At 49.4% G+C, this 20033-nt stretch overlaps 1 protein-coding gene across 3 annotated transcripts; it reads right to left on the reverse strand.

Annotated features, from left to right (window-relative positions):
* Nucleotides 1-186: 186 nt before the first annotated feature.
* LOC116518055 (interleukin-9 receptor-like) lies at nucleotides 187-10951 on the reverse strand. Of its 3 annotated transcripts, XM_032231291.1 has the most exons (9): nucleotides 9053-10233; nucleotides 7914-8024; nucleotides 6897-7014; nucleotides 5204-5403; nucleotides 4865-5010; nucleotides 4029-4206; nucleotides 2277-2370; nucleotides 1873-1957; nucleotides 187-1778 (listed from the first exon to the last, which is right to left on the reverse strand). In XM_032231291.1, the coding sequence occupies exons 1-9, from the start codon at nucleotides 9240-9242 to the stop codon at nucleotides 1344-1346; spliced, it is 1557 nt and encodes a 518-aa protein (XP_032087182.1). In that variant the 5' UTR covers nucleotides 9243-10233; the 3' UTR covers nucleotides 187-1343. The 3 variants fall into 3 exon arrangements, with proteins under 3 accessions (XP_032087182.1, XP_032087183.1, XP_032087181.1); XM_032231292.1 differs by lacking the exon at nucleotides 9053-10233 and adding an exon at nucleotides 10245-10951 and having other exon boundaries at nucleotides 187-1957; XM_032231290.1 differs by having other exon boundaries at nucleotides 187-1957.
* Nucleotides 10952-20033: the final 9082 nt, after the last annotated feature.

A 20033-nucleotide genomic window follows, 5' to 3' on the forward strand; every position in this document is an offset into this window, starting at 1 on the left:
TTGTATTGTGGATATTATCATATCTGTCCCCCTTCTTCTCTAATCTGGTATGCCAAAAATTTCCATGGTTTACTTCATATTCTCAAAATGTCTTCAGTCAGCAAAGTGTATCTTCAGTTGTATTTCTTCCATTCGGTTGTCCTTCAGCTTTTTGCAATTTGTTCATCCTTTTTAGATTGATTGTATTGCACAAATTTGGTTTGGTTTTTGGTGGCAACCAGAACTGGATGCAATATTCCAAGTGTGGCCTGACTAGTGCAATATAGAGCAGTGCTGTCACTCCCCGTGATCTTGATACTATCCCTCTGTTGATGCAGCTTAGAATTGCATTGGCTCTTTTGGAAGCTGCAGCATACGGCTGGCTCATACTTAAGAGGCAGCCCAATAGGGTACTTGGAACCCTTTCAGTTACTACTGTTGAGCCAGGTACCACCTGTTCTATACTTACACATCTGACTTTTTCTGCGTAAGTGCAGGACTTTATTTTTCTCACCACTGAATTGAAGCTTGTTGGATGGGGCCCAAGGCTGACGCCTGTCAAGAATCTTAACTTACCTTACAAAGTATTTGTAATTCCCTTGGTTTGGTGTCATCTGAAAATTTGATGCCCCTCCCCTTTTATTCATTGATGCCCCTCATCTAGACCAGGATCCCCAACCCATGGGCCGTGGACTGGGCCACGCAAGCAGGGGGTGAGTGCATGAAGCTTTATATGTGCACGTGTGGGATCATCTCCTCTGCTTCCCCCTGGCACTGGTGCATGGATCCCAAAAGGCTGGAGACTGCTGATCTAGATCATTGTTGAAGAGTGAAGAATGCTGGCTGGATCTCTTGTCATCCGATTTCAGGCCTACCTAAGCACAGCATTGAGACGTCCTGTTTGTTGGTGACAAAATCCCTCACCTCCAACTCTCACCTCATCCCAATGTAAAACTTTTAGCCACTTTGTGGACTGGCCAACAAAAGGCTCTGCGTTTAAATCGCATGTGTTAATTGCAAAGACCTACGACTGGACTGTAGGCCAAGCAGCTTCTTCCTGCAGCCTCTGATTCTTGGTGGCTTCACCTGGCGAAAGGAGCAGGCAAGGCAGCTCCCTACAGCTGCAGGGCCCTCCAGAGCCCAGTCCCCGATTACTCAGTCAGGACATTTCTATCAATCGTCCCCCCCATGTCTTTATTTTATGATCTGCAAAAGGACAAGAGGAAGCAGAAGCAATGAGCAGAAAGTCTTCTCAGGTACCATGTAGGCATCTTTCATATCAATCCTACTTTTCTATTAACCCCCCCTTCCACCCCCCTAAAAGGAGGAGCAGCCAATTGTAAAAAAACAAATTGTTGGAATAGTTATTTGAGATCTATAGAAAAGGATGCGATGCACCGATGACCTTCAGGGTTTCCAACGCTTCCCGTTGCTTTAGAGCCTAAAAAGAAGAGGGGCCGCATCGGACGAGCCTCCCCGCTCGAGCTGCTGTCCCGGAGCGGCCCTCCCAGAGCGCCGGGCTGGCCTTGGCCGCGGAAGGGAAGCGAGCCGGGTGGAGGTGCCGAGCGGGCCTCGGGAGGCGTTGTCCAGTGGGCCGGCATGAGGGCCGCCCCTTCGCCCCCCCCCCCAAGGGTGCAGTAGTCGCCGGGCGGGTGCTCGGGCTCCAGCGCCGCCCCTCGAAGCTCTTCGGCCGGTGGGGATACGCGCTGCTTGGCTGGCCCGGCACAGGCGGGCGGCTGCAGGAAGGAGAGCTGGGAAACGGCCTCCACCGCCGGCACAGGGGCCAGCCCAGCCCAGCCCTGCGGGAGAGTGCAGCAGCGTCAGCCGGCCTCGCCCAAGCCCCGGGAAGGGCGGAAGGGCGGCCGGAAGGAAGAGCCGGAGCCCGGCCGTTACCTTGAAATCCCCGTGGGGAGCCAGGCGAAGAGGCTGGAAGAAGGCGGCCGGCGTGGGGATGGTGGTCCTGCAGCTGCTCCGCACCCTGTAGCCGAGGAAAGGCCAGTTGGTCCCCCCAATGCCTCCCTTTGGCTCACGGGGTGCCCGGCATACCTGCCCCCCCCTCCGGGAGCCCAGGAGAGCTGCTGCTTCTGCCCACTGGGAGGCCAGGCGGAAGGGGCTCTCCTGGGCAGCCTGGCCCGGCTCTCAGCTGCCCCCTGGGCGGCCGCAACTGCAGGTAGGCCCCCTCCTCCAGCAAAGGCCCCCTTGAGCCAGCTGAGGGAGAGTAGGAGGGGCAGGGAGTTCAGCCGCTTGGCACAACTCCTGGGGGTAAAGGCTTTGCAGAGCGGAAGGAGGGACCGTACCTCTTGGAGAGGGCGAAGGCCAGCGCCAGCAAGAGCAGGAGGCTGCCGAGGCAGATGAGGAAGGAGATGGGAGCGTCCGGATGCTGCCAGTCACCTGTGGTGGAGGACAGGAGCTCCTGAGCACAAGCAGGAAGCGTTGCAAGGATGCTTCCCAAGGCCCCAACCGGCCTGTTCAGCACGGAAGCAACCCTTGCCGGCTCATGGAGCGCATGGGGTGAGACCACAACTGCCTGATATGCTTCAAGTCCATTTCAATGGCTGCCAAAGGCAAGAAAAAACAGCTGCACCGAGCCACACTGAGTTCACAGGGCTTGGCTTGAGTCCTGCTCCACGCCAGTTCGGTTAAGTAGGCCCCGCCAAGAAATCAACCCTGCAGGAAGATTAGAATTGCTTGTCTTGAGATTGGCTAGGATAGCCTTGGAAATCTGCCTCTGCTGGACACACAACCCAAAAATCAGGCAGGTACCTGCCCTGAGCCGTTTCTGAATATTGTATCTTAGCCACCAGAACCACTTTTCAGATTGTGATGAGTATATGAAGAGCCAGTCTGGTCTAGTGGATAATACATCAGCCAGAATGCAGAGGACTCTGAGTTCAAGTCCCACCTGAACCATGAAAGGTGACTAAGGGCCAGTCTCTCTCTCCCCCCCCCCCCCGCCCTCTCTTTCTCTCTTCTCCTTTCCCTCTCCCCCTCTCTTAGAAGAGGAAGGTGTGTTGGATATATTTGCCACCTTACATTATTTGTAAAAGGCAGGATATTACATATAAATTTAATAAATAAATGAAAAAGATTGTGCATTTAACACCAGGACATCTTAAATGGATCTCTAGGAAGAACAGCAAACTGCATTTCCTTCCTCTATCCCACTCGGCAAAAATGTTAATGTTCAGTTTTACTGTTGGGGTATTATGGGAGGGTTAATTTGATTTGTTTTCTACCTCTTGTTTGAGAGTAAAAGAGAAGAATAAATATGCTGAAAGAGAGAAATGAAGTAAGTGAAGGCCGGGTGGGTACAATGCAGGGACCCGAAGGAGGCAAAACTATCCTCTTTTTCGCAGCTGGTAACTGTTTTGGCTTTTGGGGTGATGTGCGCAGCCAGTTCAGAAAAGGATCACCAGAACTTCAGCCAGGGACCGGAAGTGGGGTTTGTCTTTCCTGCAAAATGGAAGGCCGAAGGAGATAAAAGAGGATGTGCTCATGCAGAGGAGGGAGGGGGCTTGTTCTGGAAAATGCAGGGAAGTAGGCACAGGTGAGCTACCTATCGGGAGGAACCTCAGTGGAATAGGAGGCCTCTCCCTGAAATTCTTCAAAGAAAGGCTGGGGGCAGCCAGTCAAAGGGATCGCAGAAGATCCATCGGCTTAACGAGACACTCACCCAGCTACCTTTCAACTCCATGATAACTTAAATTGCTACGGAGAGACCTCATTTAGCAGCTGCCTTGTTTAGTGGCTTCGCAGTTACAGTGGCGATGAAAATATAACATTATGACCAAACATCACTTTTACGACCTTCACAGGTCTGAAGTAAAGTCATTTGCGGTTTTGCATAGTGACCACTCTGTTTAACAACCAAGTAGCTGGTCCCAATTGTGGTTGCTAAAGGAGAGTTACATGTATAAATAATTCTCTGCAAAATGGCCTTTTAATGCGAAGGTGTGAGAAAAATTAAAATCTCAAAATATCATCCAAAACAAACCGGGGAGATTGGCATCAATTCAACATCAGGACGACGTGACGTCCTGGAGGCCAACCTGGCTGAGCCGTCCAAGTGACACAGGAACTCCATGGACTCCAGTGGCTGCCATAGTGATGGTTTTCCTCTGGTGTTTTGCAGCGCATTCGTGCAACATAATCTCTCTCACTCTTGAACTCAAAGCCTTCTAGGTGCACCCAGGTTTCCGAGTTGACGAAGACCCTTCTCTGTGCTTGCTAGGAGGAGGAAAGGAAGGAAGCTGTCAAGTTCCTGGATGAATGAAATCCCCTCCCCCAAAAGCAGAAGAAGAGTCTAGCTACAGCATATCCGTCTCCCTCCCTCTCCCCCGCCCCCACCCACCAGACATATACACACATACAGACATGCAGCCTTACAACAACTGCCTGGATCCTTTCCAGAAGTGGGTTGCCTTGGCTACCCTCTTCCTGGCGCTGAGAAGGGGCTGGCTCAACATCACCCAGCTTTTGGGCCACAGGCAGGTTTCCGCACTCTCAGTCCTGCACCTGAGAACCACTTGGCTCTCTGCCCTCAGGGTGTCCTGGGCTGCAATTGGTGTCATTGCGGAGGTGATGACAGGGAACGGCCAAGCTGCATTACAGTCCAACATGTTTCAGAACTTTTCAGTTGGGAAAGCTGGCACTGTCAGATGGCAAACTGCACATGTTGGCAACGGTTGAGGGAGGCGAGGGCAGGCCAAGGGAGCCCCGAGCCACTTGCAAATGGATGCAACTTTGCCTCTTGAGTTGCCTAGTTCTAACCTCAAAAATATCCTGCCTGGTCCTTCTCACCTGAGGCAACACCTGGTGGTTTTGGGAGCACCAGGATCCTAGGAGGCTGCCTGCCATCTCACCTTCTTCCCTTGGCTTCTCCTACCTCCCAGGGGTCTTGAACAGCCTTGAATGTCAGCTCCCACTGCCAGTCCTCCAAAACCTCCTCACAGGCCCTTGGCCTCTTCCAGGAGAGCCGGCATGCATGGTCACTGCACTTGCTCTGCAGATCAAAGGGCGGATCGCACTGAACTGGGAAGAGAAGAGAAACGATTGGGGAATGCAAAGGCTCCCATTGCTGAGCTCCACCAGAGACCCCCAAGATGCTAGCAACCTTCCTGAGGACCCCCAGGCTGCGGGAGGTGGAGAAGAAGAGCAGGGACTGGAGCAGGCCATGAGAACATGGCGGTCAGCAGGCCTCCCCCTCCAGTTCCCATTCACTCACTGTGTAGTCTGGGTTTATATGCCACAAAGATCACGTCGGTCTGGTTTTCTCCTGAGGAGGAGCTGCCATGCAGAATCACTTGGTACTCGTCGTTTTCTGTGAACTCGCCTTCCTCGCTGTGCACGGAGCAGTTGAAGTGATCCGAGGTGCCAGGGGAGGCGGACAGAGGACAGATGAGGTCACTGGAGAGTCCGAGGGTGCTGGAAGAAGGAAGGCCATCATGGTTTGCGCCTGTGCAAACTAAGCATCGCTCGTGGGAGGCACAAGGCAACGGGCAGCCTGCACTGCCTGGCAGCCAACCTAAGGCTCCATTTCATGAGAAGAGCCCCCTGGGAACAGGAACATCATCGGGATTTGTAGAAACTCTGCTTGGGGAAGGCAGCCGCTGGCAACCTTGCTGCAGAGGTTTTTATGAGCTGCTCTTGGGTGAAGATAAAGATTCCTCCCGGCCAGGCATTGCCCGTGCTGCCTGGCAGCCTCTCCCCGGGCTGGCAGACCCAGGCGTTGCTGCCCTTCTGCTGGGGCACCACTTGCTTTCAGGCTTTCCACTTCCTCCTGCAACAGAACGCAGTCCAGGCTTTGGACGGGAAAGTGACCCCCGCGCTCGATGTCTCAAAAGTCCATAAATTCCCAGTACGCTGAATATGCGGTCATGAAAAAACAAAAAAGGGGAAAAGGAAATTTTGGGCTGTTTCTAGAAAAATACAGCTTCCCAAACAAAAACCTAATTGTCCCATTCATTTTACATTGGTCACATCCCACCTTCGGCCTTGGGTCCAGGTGTGGGCAGCACACCTTGGCCCCATTCGTACAAGACACTGAAAGGGGGAGGCAGCCCCAAGGCCATGGTGCCGCTCTCCTGACTCAGCCAGCCCGACTACGTGGCTGGGGCTGCACATAAAACAGACACCATGGACGATAATGGGGCCCCTCCTCCCCATTTTCTCCCTCTGGGTAGCTTGGGGCGATGCAGATGCTCACATGCTCTCTGAGGAAGATTTTCTTCTAAGCTGAGGAGGGGAAAAAGTTCTCAGGAGGAAACAAGTAAGATAATCCCCAAAATGTTTTCACAGATTTATAGAACTGAACAAGGCCAAAGAGGTCACATCAACCAAGAGGGAAGGATGGACATTGTAGTCCGCACTGCTTGGTGGCTTCCCTATTGACTCCCCCAGAAATCGTGCCTGCTTCCTCACTGGCCTCACAAGCCCCAGAAGCTCTCTGAGCAGAACATGCTGGGATGGAAGCTGGAAGGGAAACAGGGGGGAGGGGATTGGGGGGGGGGTCCCCTTGATTGGTCCTACTGCTTCTTGGGAAGAGCAGGGTCTGGGAGGAGGGAAATGGGAGCAGCCATGCAGGAAGGCGCTTTCACATGAGACATTTATCCAATTAATGGATGGGGAGGTCTGCAACTTGGAGTGGAGCAACCGACCCGGCACCTGGGTAGGATGGGTTTTTTGAAGGGGGGGGGGCTGTGCTTCTGCTGGGACAGCAGTGCACCTGGCAGGTAGTCGGGTGGGGCGAGGTGGGAGGAGGAGCATTTGCCAGAGCCATCTGCCATTTTCTCCAAGGCCCTGACAAGACCAAGGAGACGGGCTGCAATGGGTGGGCACATCCACATTAGACTGGTATGGTGAAATGACCACCCTCCTGTCCAAGAGGCCATCTCCCTCCACTAAACCCGGGACCTTACTCAGAGAAATTGAGGTAGAACAGAGTTCCCTCCAAGGCCTGATGGCGGTGCCATTGGCAGTCCACTCTGCGTCCCTGAAAACCGTAATTGTTGAGACACTGTACCCGGCTGGCAGCTTCTGCCAAGAAAGGGGGAGAGAGAAGTCAATTGAGGATTAAAATTCTCCATACCACTCCCTGCCCAGTCTTGTCCCCCACACGTCCCTTTACAGCAGTGGAGGCTTAGCAATACCATCCCTGGGCTACCAAAACCCAGAGAACCATTAGAGGGCAGCAAAGAGGAAGTCTTGTCTGTATCCCTCAGCTGCCCTCCAGTGGCCACCTGATGTTTGCAAACAAAGACACGGGGCTTCTGTTCCCTGGACCAGCCATGGGCATCTTGTTGGTATCACATCTAAAACCATAGCCACCCCAGAGAAGACAGTTAAGATCGCATAATGACCCGGGAAACGAGACGGCTCAGGGGCTTCTGAGCAGAGTGGATTCTGGAACTGGGTGGTGGGCCTTTCCAGGCCTGTAGTGTCGTACAGTTGTTTTATTCCAGCACTGCTGCTCCGCTTAAAAGAAGAGCCCGCCCTCCGCAATGCAGGTACCTTTATGCTGATCAGGAGCTAGAGGGGTGCAGTGCCCACTTTTACACAGCTTCTCTCCAAATTGATGGGGGGAGGGGGATATTCACATGCCTGGACCTTGAAGATTTGGATACCAATCTCCCTTGGCTCGTCATCAGTTTGGGGTCACAGATCCCATTATAATATAGCAATAGCAATAGCAGTAGACTTATATACCGCTTCATAGGCCTTTCAGGCCTCTCTAAGCGGTTTACAGAGAGTCAGCATATTGCCCCCAACAATCTGGGTCCTCATTTTACCCACCTCGGAGGATGGAAGGCTGAGTCAACCCTGAGCCGGTGAGATTTGAACCGCTGACCTGCTGATCTAGCAGTAGCCTGCAGTGCTGCATTTAACCACTGCGCCACCTTGGCTCATAAGCAGGTGCTCTTGCTGCTACCCCTTACCTGTTTGCTCCATTGCCAGGAGAAGGAAGAACCGAGCCCAGAGCATCAAGCAGGCAGCTGTCCCCCAGGAGGCCTTTCTCATGGCCTCTGGATGTCTGGAATGCAGGGGGGCTGCAACACAGACATGACACTGACTTAGCTGGGACTCCCTCAGCCCCAAACCAAGCCTTGAATCCCCCTGCTGTGGATTCTGGGGTCGGATGCCTGAGTAGGTGGAACCAATCAGGAAGTTACAGATACAGATTAAGAGAGTTGGAAGGGACCTTGTAGGTCATCTAGTCCAACCCACCGGCCCACGCAGGAGACCCTACACCATGGGAGGGGGGAGGAAAAGGAAACCAGGGCAGCCACTTTTGGAACTTGGGAAACAAGTGAAAACCAGTTGGAAGCAGAGGTGTGCCTTTTAACCCAGCCCAAGAGAGGTGACAGGAGCCAAGTAGCAGCATTTCTTTCTTTCCCCCCACCAATATATTTTTATTATTTTTACATTTAAAACAATGCAGTACCGTGAAGTCGGAGTGACCATACATTCACATTATATACAGCTAGTCACAACTATTGACAATTAGCCTACTTAATACATTATCAATCCTTCTATCCAATCACAATTTATAGTTTGTTATAGTCTTGTCACCTTGTCTTATACCAGTCATAAAATCTGTTCCAGACTTCAAAATATTTTGATTCCCCTTTATTTTTAAGTTCAAGAGTGAGCCTATCTGCTTCTGCACAGGCCAACACTTTCTGATTATATCTAGCTCTGATGGTGTATTTCTTTTTCCAATTAAGTATCCAAAGTTTTCCCACTTAGCCAATTCCACATTGTAACCGAAATTTTTCACCCAGGCGACCATAGATTATTTGACATGTTCCTCCTCTAGCTTGAGTTCCAACAAAAATCTATACAGCACTTTGATTAGCCTGTTTTTCTGTCTGTATCAAAAGTTTATCTAATGTTGTGTAATCTTTGGCAATACCTTCCTTCTTCCTATCCTGTGCAAACCTTGACTGTATCTGTAAATAAGACCACCATTCTACTTGTACCCCTTGTGATGTCAATTCTAATCTAGTTTTGATCAGCATTTCTTTCTGATGCCTGCACAGAGTAACCACTGGGAGCAAGAAAGGTGCTTCCTTACCCTTGGCTGTTCTGTCACTGCTCAGGAAGGTGCAGATATTCTTCAAGATGCCCTTTGCCCAGCAGGCAGAAGGTGGTCTCCAAAGACACTGGGCTCTTGCACCAATTAATATCCTGCCTGAATTCAGCCTCGGAAACCGTCTCTCAGATTGGGGAACTGATCTGGAGGGCCAGCAGATAAGTGTGGACATGTGACAAGCACCAACAAGATTAGAGCGTTGGCAATCAACAATTTACAGCTTACTCTGACAAGGATCTTAAAGCAGAGTTCCTCTGTCCAATGGACAAGTGGGTGGGGGCCTTTGAAGCCTTCACCACCTTTTTCAGGCTGGAGTCTCCAGGCTGAGTTGATGGTATACTGGATTAAAGACATGCATAGAACATGTTACGTTCCCTAGGCAGACTGTGTTACAGTTGAGGCCAATGGCCTGGTTTGGACATCTTGGCAAGACCATGCCTGCTTTCCCTTAAGAGACCAAAAGTAAACTGCCTTCTCCAACTTTCCCCTAATCTAGAATGTGAACCTATCCTCAGTGCCTCTAAATTATAATGGTTGCAATAGCTGTCATTCATGTTAGTCACCTCTCCTACAGATTCCTGCAGTGTGTTCTACACAGGGCTTGCCCTTGAAGAATATCAGGAAGCTTCAACTAGTTCAAAATGCAGCTGTGCGGGCAGTTACGTGTGTCCACAATGCTGTGCATGTCACACCTCTGTTCGAGGAGCTTCAGCAGCAGTCACGTTGACGATTCTAGATTCTGTCAATGACCTCCAAAGCCCCCTATGAGCTGAGGCCTGGTGACTAGAGGCCTCCCCAGCGGCATCTCCCCTTTTCATCAGGGCTGGCAGGAGGGACCCATCAGCCAAGGAGTCTTGTCTGGCAGGGCCAAGAACAGTCCTTGGTGCTCTCTGAGCTTGGGGTTTTTTGCAGATGTTTCATTACCCAAACTGGGTAACATCATCACTGCTAGTAAGGAGTGGTGTTTATTCTCTGTTTATATTCTGTCTTGCCCTGTCATTCCTTACTAGCACTGATGACGTTACCTAGTTAGGCTTATGAAACGCTCTGCAACAAACACCACCAAGCTCAGAGAGCACCAAGGACCCCACAGTTCAACCCTGAGCTACGAATCTTCTCCTTTATTAGGACGAGGGAGAGAACCTCTCTGCCTTGTGGAATACCATCATCCTACCGGAGATCAGAATGTTCTTTGGCCTTTCGAAAGATCCTGAAAACAGCCTTTTGCCAGCAGGCATGGAGTCTAGGAAGGTGGTAGAAAGACACATCAGTTGGGCAGGATCGCTGGCCGCGAAATGGCACCGCATGTGATTCTTTGAAGAAGTCACCAGAACGTCCCTTTTGCTCTAGTTCTCCCCGTGTTAACCTCAGGCATGGGGGCCTTTTGAGGGGAAGTTGGAAAGCACCACAGGGGCCTCCGGCTAAGTCTCCAGTCTGCGCCGAGTTGACGCTTCAATTGCAGCTTCCCAGCCAACCGTTCAGTCGGGCGGATCTGCTTTGACAGCGGACGCCGTTACCGCCTGAAACTGGCTCCCTGGGCTGACACGGAGAGGAGGCTGCTTTATAAAGGGGCTGGGCGAAATGGAGTTTGCAAGGGAAGACCAGGAAGCCCAAGGCGGAAGTAGCCTCAAAGCCTCGGAAGCAGCGCTGGCGATGGGCAAACGGCAGCGGCGGCTTCAGAGCGGATCCGGTGCGCCGTTTGCGAGTCGCTTTTAAGGGGCTCCTTTCCGCTGCAGGACTCCGAGTTCCCCACCAGGGGCAGCAAACGGGACAGGGCACTGTGGGGAGGGGTATCGCGGAATGAATGGGGGAAGCGGCCCTCGGGCCTCCTCCGCTCCAGCCCTGCAAGCACCATCCCTCCTCTGCATTTCTTTCGTTCTCGCGGCCGCCGGGGAGGCAGCTGCGCGTCAGGATGCCGGCACCTCCGCTCGGCCCGGGCTCCCCCAAAAAGACCCGAGCAGCACCGCCAGACACCTCGGCCCGCCCCTGCATCCGGGCCTCCTACCCAGCAGGCCCCGCGAAGGGGCGGCTGCGTCAAACGGGGGGGAGGGGTGGCGCGCAGAGAGTCTCGCCGAGAGCTGCGGACGGGGTTCCCGCGCCTCGGGGCAGCCAGTCTGGAAGCGCGCGGGGGGGAAGTCCCGCCTCTCCGGCCGGAAGCGGGCATTGTTGTGGCTGACGTCACTGGCGGAGGACGCGGGCGTCCAGTTGGGTCGCGCTCCTGGTGGCGGCGCATCGGAGGCGGCGGAGGGCCGGCGGGGCCCATGGCCAGCGCTGGCAGCCCCTGGTAGGCCTCGCGGCGGGGTTGCCCGCCCCTCGCGCGCTGGAGTGACCGACGGCGCCGGCTGCCTGGTCGGTGTGGCGGCGGCAGGGCCGGCGAACCGTTCGGAGGCCTCGCCGGCCGGCGGAGGAACTGCTTCCGCCAGGATGGGTCAGAGCGGATGTGCCCGTTGCCGCGCCTGTGTCCGGGCGGCGGCGGCGGCGGCGGCGGCGGCCTTGGACGCGCGGCTCTGCTTGCCTTGCCTTGCCCTGCCCGCGGGTCTCGGCCTGCTGGCGCCCGGCGTCGGCCCCGCCTTTGGGCCTCGGCCGCCCGGCCTTGCTCGGCTCCTGACGAGCCGACGGAGGGATCCGGCCTCGGCGCCTTGCGGGCAGGAAGGGATGGGACGGGGCCTCGGCGGCGAAGCGGGAGCCAGGTGGCCTTCCGAGTCTGCTCAGGAGGGTTTCGGTCCGTCGCAAGAGCGGCTGCCCTGCCCCGAGTTTCGGCGCTGGGTGGGATCAGGGGGGTTGTTGGGGCGTTGGACGAGAGGCGAGTCTCGGGTTTGTAACCTGTCTTCTGTCTCAAAAAAAAAGTCCGGGAACTGGAGCCACGAGTGGACAGCCGTCTGCAAAGGACGTTCACAGGGAGATGAAGCCTAATTGTCTCTAACCGGGAGTCCGAACTAAACTCGCAGGTTTAGAGCTGTGGCTCCTGTGCAATTGAAATTTGGCAAAGCTGTGGGCTGTTTAGTGCCACTGTGGTCACCCGTGTTCCAATTACTCTCATTTCCAATGCTTCTTACAAGGAATGGCATTGGGGGAGTTGCTCAGGAATCCCCCCTGCTCTTCCCCCCCCACCTGTGATCGTTCTGTTTTCTGTTTAGGTAAGGAAATGATAACACAACAGCCCAGCTTTGTGGTGCGAGTGTGCTCTGGCTTGTGTTTTAATGCTAAGCTATTATCTTCTACAGCACTATCAAGTGTATGAATATCTCCCGAAAATAAGACAGTGTGGTGGGGGAGTAAAGGTTGGGCCAAGTGCATGAGTAAGGAAATGTCTCTGAAATGATGACCCAACAGGTCACCAGTGGTCTATTTGATATAAATATGATCACTGCTGATTTTTCACAAGCATTATTTTAAGCAACTTCATTTGGGACATAAAGCTTTTTAAATACAGTACAGGCAGTCCTCGACTTACAACCACGACTGAGCCCAAAATTTATGTTGTTAAGTGGGACATTGGTTAAGTGAGTTTTGCCCCATTTTACGACTTTTCTTGCCACAGTTAAGTGAATGGCTGCAGCTGAAAAGCCAGTTATTAAGTGATTCTGGCTTTCCCATTGACTTTGTTTGCCAGGTCAGAAAAGGTGATCACATGACTCTGGGACACAGCAATGGTCATCAATATGAACCTGCTGCCAAGCATCTGCATTTTGATCATGTGATTATAGGCATGCTGCAAAGATCGTAACTGAAAAACAATCGTCACATTTTTCAGTGCCGTTGTAATTTCAAATGGTTATTAAGCAAACTGTTGTAAGTCGAGGACTACCTGTACTGTAATTCTTAAAACCTCAGAAGCCGTTGTTTCTGTACTGGTCTTCACAGGCATATTATCATGTCATTGACGGAGTGGGGGGGGGGGGCAACAAGGAAGGGTTAACTCTGCTTCCTCTGGCCAGAAAGCAGTGCTTAAATTTCGTCGTTTGGTGAGGGCTAGCTCCTTAGTTGCATGCATTATCTTTAGCTGAAAAATAATTCAATCTATCTGTTTCCCTGAAAATATGACCTCCCAGGATAATAAGCCCAATCGGGCTTTTGAGTGCATGAGCTAAAATAACCACACACACACACCCGGAAAATATTTCAACACAGCATCAGCCACGAGGTGACGATACTCGCTGCTTCCTGCACCTCAAAAATAATAAGACCTCCCAGAAAAAAAGCCCAAGTGCTTATTTCGGGTGTGTGTGTCAAAAGAAAATAAGACCCTGTCTTATTTTTGGGGAAACGCAGTAGGTATTTATACAATTGATAGTGCTGTAGTAGATAATAGCTTAGCATTAATTACAAAACAAGCATTTCCTGAAGGTGAGGGTAACAACTCTTAGGAAGACTTTTCAGGTGTTAAACTGTTTCAAAAATCCGAACTTGGCATTTTAAGATCAAGTTTCATTTTTGGTTACCTGAAAGTTTTGGCAAAAAAGAAACTTTATTAGGGTGTGGGGTTTACAGCATGCTTGTAAGTATAGACCAACTGAAGGCCACCTAACTTTTGTCATATGTGTTTTATGTTGTACGCCACCCTGAGTCCTTTGGGAAAAGGGTGGCATAGAAGTCCAATAAAAGCAAACCAAACCAATCTTTGCAGGTACAAATGTGTTTTTCCAGTCGTGTTGAATGGAAGGAAGTAATTCTGACCACTTTGCTCCTATACAAATGTCCTATCAGGTAATCCCAGATGACAGGCCTTCTTTGATTGAATGGACAATTGTTCTCCCAAATAATTGCTTAATTTTAGCCACTGAAATGCATCTACTAATAGAAGAATAGATTACATTGCTCCCTAGTTCATTCCATGTTCCTGTCCCAATGGTTGCACTTGGTTCTTAAGCTCCTGGATATATCTAGCTTATATCAACTATGTTGTCTTGGATGGTAAAGGGTGCAACAGAAATTTAAAAGTGCCATCTCCTGTGCCTTGTGAAGCTTGGAGTTAACTTTAAGAATGAAATGAGGGTCTGGCGTGAACATCAACTTATTGTGGTGAGAGGCCGGACTTCTCTTATCAATAGGAACACTTAATTTGACAACTTATGGCTGAGGTTAGCATCACTAGGAAAGCTGTTTCCAAGAGGGAGTATTGAGTGGAATCTGTTTTATTCCAGAGAAGCTATTGTTGGTGCATGTGAATTTGTATTAAATCTCATGAAAGGAAACAGAGAATGCCAGAGAGGAAATGCGAGCCATACACCTGAATGGCACACATAAGGATGCCTGAAAGAGAGTGACCCCATTTGTCCAGAGTGATGAAGCCCAAGGGGCCTGCCTAGATAGGCTTTCATTATCAGGCCCTCCTCGTCCAGTGAGATCTTATTGAAATCCAAGACATTCTTGTGCTGCCATGGTTCAAACTTTCATCATGTCAAACACTCTTGTCTTCCTTGTGCCTAGATGTCAAGATGGTCTCTACCATTGACTCTGGGAGTCCCTGGCTGAGCAAATTGGTTTGTGTTGACAGGTATTATGGAAGTTTTTTCTCCCTTTGATTAATACTGCAAACCAGAAACATCTGAACAGAATAGGGTGATTGCACCTTGAAAAGATTATATTTCTTACCACTGTGGAACCAAATTGGTTGTCATTTGCTATTGCAAACAGCCTAGTGAGACTTCTCATCTTTCCAGTCTTCCAAAAATCTCTGGGTATAGAGTCAATTCCTTTAGCAAATCAGGTTGACAGCTGAACTGATCTGCTGTTTGTGTTCAGCAACCTTTTTATGTATATTGCTGCTATAGAGATTAGACGTTTTTCTGCAAGCCATTAAGAGGTCAGTCTTTGATATTCTGATCTCTTTCTTGAACCCCTCAACTGTCTACTTGCCAATGAGACTGTGAAGGACTTGTTTTCCCTTAACACATTGTTTTGAGAATGCTGGATGGCAGCTTTCAAGGCACCTCGTTCCCCTTTTCCCACTGCATTTCTGCATGGCTTGACAACCCATTCTTAAAGGGGTTGGTCCTCTCTCCAGCAAGTGAGATCAAGCACTAAAGGAGGGGAGTATGATGGGCATGTGCATTTGCCAGGCCTGAGCCTTAGATCAACAGTTGTTTGGACAAGACAGCAGTGCATTCGCCTGGTGGCTAAGGGACTATGCTAGATTGGATGGATCTGCTAGATTGGCTCTAGTGGAAAACTGCCTCTCCCTAATCCTAGGCTATGCTGGAGAGCCAATAACTTCTAAACATGCTCAGGCACTACCAGGCTTGTTTTCTCCCCTTGGATGAAATGCCATTTCAATGGAAGGGGCGATTGGAGGTCCGCTTGCTTGCCTTGCTTCTGGGGAAAAGGAGGTGAGAAAAGCTGCTGGACTCTTGCCACCCTCCACCCTCCAACTGCTGTCAGTGTGAGCTTCAGTTCCAGAGGGAAGAGGACCTGCCAGAGAACACCACAGATAGAGCCAACCTGTCCGTCTTCCTGCTTTCTCTTCAGCTGGGTGCCAGCTCATTTTGGGGCAGTGCTATGTAAACTGTTGCTCCCTTGCTTCTGAGGAGGGGTGGGCAGTCCCTCTTGTCCCACAGGTCCTCCCCCCTCCCCCAGCCAGTCAACAGTGAGGGTGTCTGGTAGGAGCACAAAACCTGACCCTGCGGAGGTGAGTGGGCAAGCCCAGCTCTGCTCAGACCAAGAGAAGAAGGAAGGCTGTCTTCCTAAAGCCTTTGCCTGCTTTCCTGTGTTGCATCCGGGGCTGAGGAGCCTGTTTGTTTTGCATTCCTCAGGTTCCTCTGCTCTAAAAGAGATTGCTTTCCATTGCACTTTAATCAATGCCTGGGACATTAACGTGGAAACGGTGGCCGCTGGATTCTGTTGGCTAACTAGGCTTCAGCTTACTACTTTGGCACAGGATCTAAAAGGAGGAAAGGCTATTGCCATCATATTTCAGCTCATATCTGGCTAATGCACCCAGCTACTTTGATTGTTTTGGGTAAAACACAATTTCCAATCCTTTGGTCATCCTGTTGTATTACAGAACAAAATCGATTTCAGTTTAATTCAGAGGGTTCTCGTATTAACTATACCTCTTTTGATGTAGCCTAAGGGCGCATCTGCTTATCTGCTTATCCCTTAGCAGGACCTCAGAGATGCCTGCCTGCCTTTTCTTTAAGGACTGCCCACATGATGCAGCATTTTTCCCCATCTTGGCCCACTGCTGAAACTGCTTTAGCCTTTATCTGATCCAAGTCAAAGTGGTGTTTCCCACCTTCTCCTAGGCACAGAACTTGTGGTGCTTGGGTAACGAGTGGGAAGATGCGTTCAGAGGCTGCCACCTGCACAGGCTGTAGCATAAACGCAAAGCATATTTCAGCCTTTCAGAAAAAAAGGGCCTCTCTGTACAGTGTTGCCTTTCCTTCCAATGTTTTAAACTCATGGATTGGAATAATGCAGACTCTTCTGGGCTTCCTGTTCCAACCTGCAGCCTTTGGTTGCAATTCTGATGGCGAAGGTAAAGAAGCTAGACTTGTGATGGCGAACCATTTAGACACCAAGTGCCCAAACTGTGTGCATGCATGCATGCCCAAACTGAAAGGTGTACACGTGTGTGTGCGTGCATGAACATGTGCAAATATGTGCATGTGTGGACATACGTGCATGCACAGCAGAGACCCGAAGACCATCTGGCTGGTGGGAGGCGGGGCATCCCAACACCTGCAGCATGGCAAGAGGTCAGACCTTTTTCTTCCTGAGCTCCTGTTTCGTAAGAAAGAAACGCCATGGAGATCTGAGCTGAGTGACAGGGCGTGTGCCAGCAGGGAGGGCTCTGTCACGCGTGCCATAGGTTTGCCAACACGGAGCTAGACTGAGAGAGACGGATGAAGAGCAGTGAGAAAGAAAAATAATTTGCAGTCCATCCAGGGACTGTGGTGGTTGCCTCTGCTCTGGGGGTGAGGGGAGAATTCCTGGTAAAACGGGAGAAACAGAGGTCCCATTTCACCCGGCAATTCTGGTTCTGACAAGTCTAAGCATTTGCCAAAACCTGCTCCCAGTCCATCCCATGTTAGGGAGAGCAATTGGTGTTTTGTGGAATTCTTTGTGCTCTCTGAGTAAGTTGATGGCTAGCAGACATTTTGTTACCCAACTAGGTAACATCCTTGTAGTGAGTGTGGGGTTTGCTTCCTGTTTATATGTAGTCATTTGTCCTGCCAGTGTTGGTGATGTGGCTATTCCCTCTGGTAGTTCCTTAATTAGGGTAGGTGTTCTGCTTGATTGTTTGTCTGGTGATAATCACTGTTTGTCTGGCATAGACTACTGGAGAGGATGGGTCCTGGCCTTTTTGTTTCCTTCTTGGTTTTTTAAATCGCCTCTTGATTGTTGTGTAAATATGATTTATCTCTCTGTGAAGGGCTGATTTGTCTCAGCTAAGCTTCCAGGAATTCCCTAGGGGTTTGAGGTTTGGTTGGTCTGGGATCCTCATAGTTTCCTGTTGAAATATGGTTAAGTCTGCCCATGTGTTGCAAGCTCTATTGTGAGGTCTGTAAGCACCTTTAATACAATTCAGTCATTGCCAGAAGATTAGCGTATGGGCACTGCATTTTAGGAAGGGCACTGCCAAACTGGAATGGAAAGGGAGGAAGATGATATAAGAGCTTGAGAATAAAACTTCTGAGGGGTGACATAGGACTTTTGCAGCAGGTGTTTAAGTAGAGGCTGGATGGCTGCCAAAGGGATAGGAGTGGATTCCTAGACTGAGCAGGGGTCAGACTAGAAGATCTCCAAGATTGCATTTGACCTGTATCTTCAGTGATTCTATGTTGTGTGTGTACAGCCTTTGTGTCGTTAATCAGGGTTTGTCATATTGTACAATGTACCTGCAGTTCAACATTCTCAGTGTTCTGAACTTGAAATAACCACCGTGCTTTGAGTCTAGAACAAAATACTCTGTTCTATGTTCAGACCAAAACTTGAGCGTTCTGAGCAAATGTTATGATTGTTCTTTTATTGTCTGTTTTTAACAGTCAATAGAACAGTAGAAACTGATTCTGTCCCATCAGACTTAGGTGAAACATGATGGAAAAGAGACTGTGCTGGTGCATTTATTGTGGCATATGGCTTGAGAGTGAAGGGTCATTACAGAATTTTGTTCTGCTGAATGGAACTTGAACTATTGCAATTGACCAATCAGCTAACTGTGACAAGAATATATTGCTATTAGTATTGTTGGAGTTTTACTGGTGAATATATATCATCACTTCTAGGAAGTGCTGAAGAATTTGTTCATTTTCTGGCAGAGAAAGTCACTCAGATTCATTCCTAGTTAGACATGGGCATAGTTACTGGCCCAGTGGAGATGCTCAGGGTAGATCTTTGCTCAGTTACCTGGGAATGGTTTGACCCTGTAGATCCTGGAGAAATGGACAAGATCCTAGGGAATTTGAGCTCAGCCATTTTAGATCCATCTCCCCTGGCTGGTTAAAGCCTCCTGGTGGTGACAAGCCAGTGCTTATTGGCAGGGATAAGTGATTTGGGGGCGGGGGGGGCATGATGCCTCAGCCTTTAAAGAGGCTGTGATTCCCTCTCTTCTTAAGAGGCCATCACTAGATGGAGAACTTTAATCCGCTCTCCAACTTTCCATGGCAAGAGGGCAGGGTTTGCTGCAGTCCCATCTATTAGGGATGTGCGACCATAAAGAAGAGCCTTCTCAGTGGTTGTCTCTTCCCTGGGAACATCAACTCCTATAAGGTACGATTGTCCACCCCCACCCCTTCTTGCTTTTCCAAAAGGTTTTGTCAGTGGGCCTGGGGACCATCAATGGAGATGGAGCTGATCAAGTAATTAATTTCATTGTGTGGTTGCTGCCATGGGGGAGGGGTGGGGTTTTAGATGGGGTTTTATATTATAGATTTTTAATATTGTAAATTGCCCAGAATCACCTGTGTATGTAATATAAATTTATGCACACAAAACACATGCTTTTTAAAGAAAAAACATCACTTTGTGACAATGAGATTAGTGAAGTGACATTTGATTAATGGAACAGTTTGCCTTCCCGACTTGTGCTCTGCTGCTGGAGGGTTTTAAGAAAAGATTGGAAAACCATATGTCTGGGATTTTTATAAAAACTCCTGCCTTGTGTCCAAGGTCCCTTCCAGCTCTAAGCTTCTAGCAAAAGATAATACAAACTAAACTCAGAGAAAAAGAAAAATAGAGGATAGAAAGTGCGAGAGAAAGGAAAGAGGAAAACTAAAAAAAGAGAAAAAGAACATTTAAGTAGGTGACTTTGATCTTTGTCACAAACACAAACAAGCTTCAATAATTCACATTGTAAAGTTTTATGTAGTAGCTTTTCTTCCCATAACTAATCTCTTACTCATAAGCAAATCCAAATCATTAACATTTCAGCCCTGATATCAACAAACATCACAAAGAGTTCCCAGAGTTTTATAGAAATAGATCTTAATTTAACCTTGATCAAATAAACCAACTTTGTATTCATTCTTGGAGGCTTTAGCAAATCTCTTGTCTTAATCCAGTAAATAGTTACTCTCCAGATCATTCTCTTGGCTGGTCATTTCTATTCCCCACTTTTACTATCTGTTCTGTCTTATAAGATTTTCCCCAGTATTTTAGTAATTTCTTTATAGACTACTAATTCTCAATCAGATGAGATTTGTTTCTGTTCTTTATCCTTTAGGTCTTTCAGAATATTCTGTTTTCCATCTATTATTTTTTCTATATGACACTTTTTGGATGTATTCTGTCTGTAGAAAAAACATCATTGCTAACATAGCTGCTAGTTTCTGTCCCAGTTCTTCAAATTTCTTCTGAAATATTTTAAATAGGATACCATTTGTGTCATTTAGTCTCAATGCTGATAAACAAGCAAACCTATATTTTTCCTTTCATGCTTCTAAATTTAGTCCCCTCAAGTTTCTGGTATGGCTTGAGATGAATTAAACTATTTCTCATGAAAGTGGTATTTACAATAATTTAA

Source organism: Thamnophis elegans, chromosome 14, assembly GCF_009769535.1.
Source record: "Thamnophis elegans isolate rThaEle1 chromosome 14, rThaEle1.pri, whole genome shotgun sequence".
In the NCBI taxonomy this organism is placed as follows: domain Eukaryota; kingdom Metazoa; phylum Chordata; class Lepidosauria; order Squamata; family Colubridae; genus Thamnophis; species Thamnophis elegans.

Coding starts and splice junctions, on each gene's coding strand:
- LOC116518055 (XM_032231290.1), bottom strand. CDS start 9,242: ATGTCCACACTTATCTGCTGGCCCTCCAGATCAGTTCCCCAATCTGAG. Junction 7,015..7,913: donor CCTGGCAATGGAGCAAACAG/GTAAGGGGTAGC, acceptor CTTTCTTGGCAG/AAGCTGCCAGCCGGGTACAG. Junction 1,958..2,276: donor GCCTTCGCCCTCTCCAAGAG/GTACGGTCCCTC, acceptor CCTCGGCTACAG/GGTGCGGAGCAGCTGCAGGA.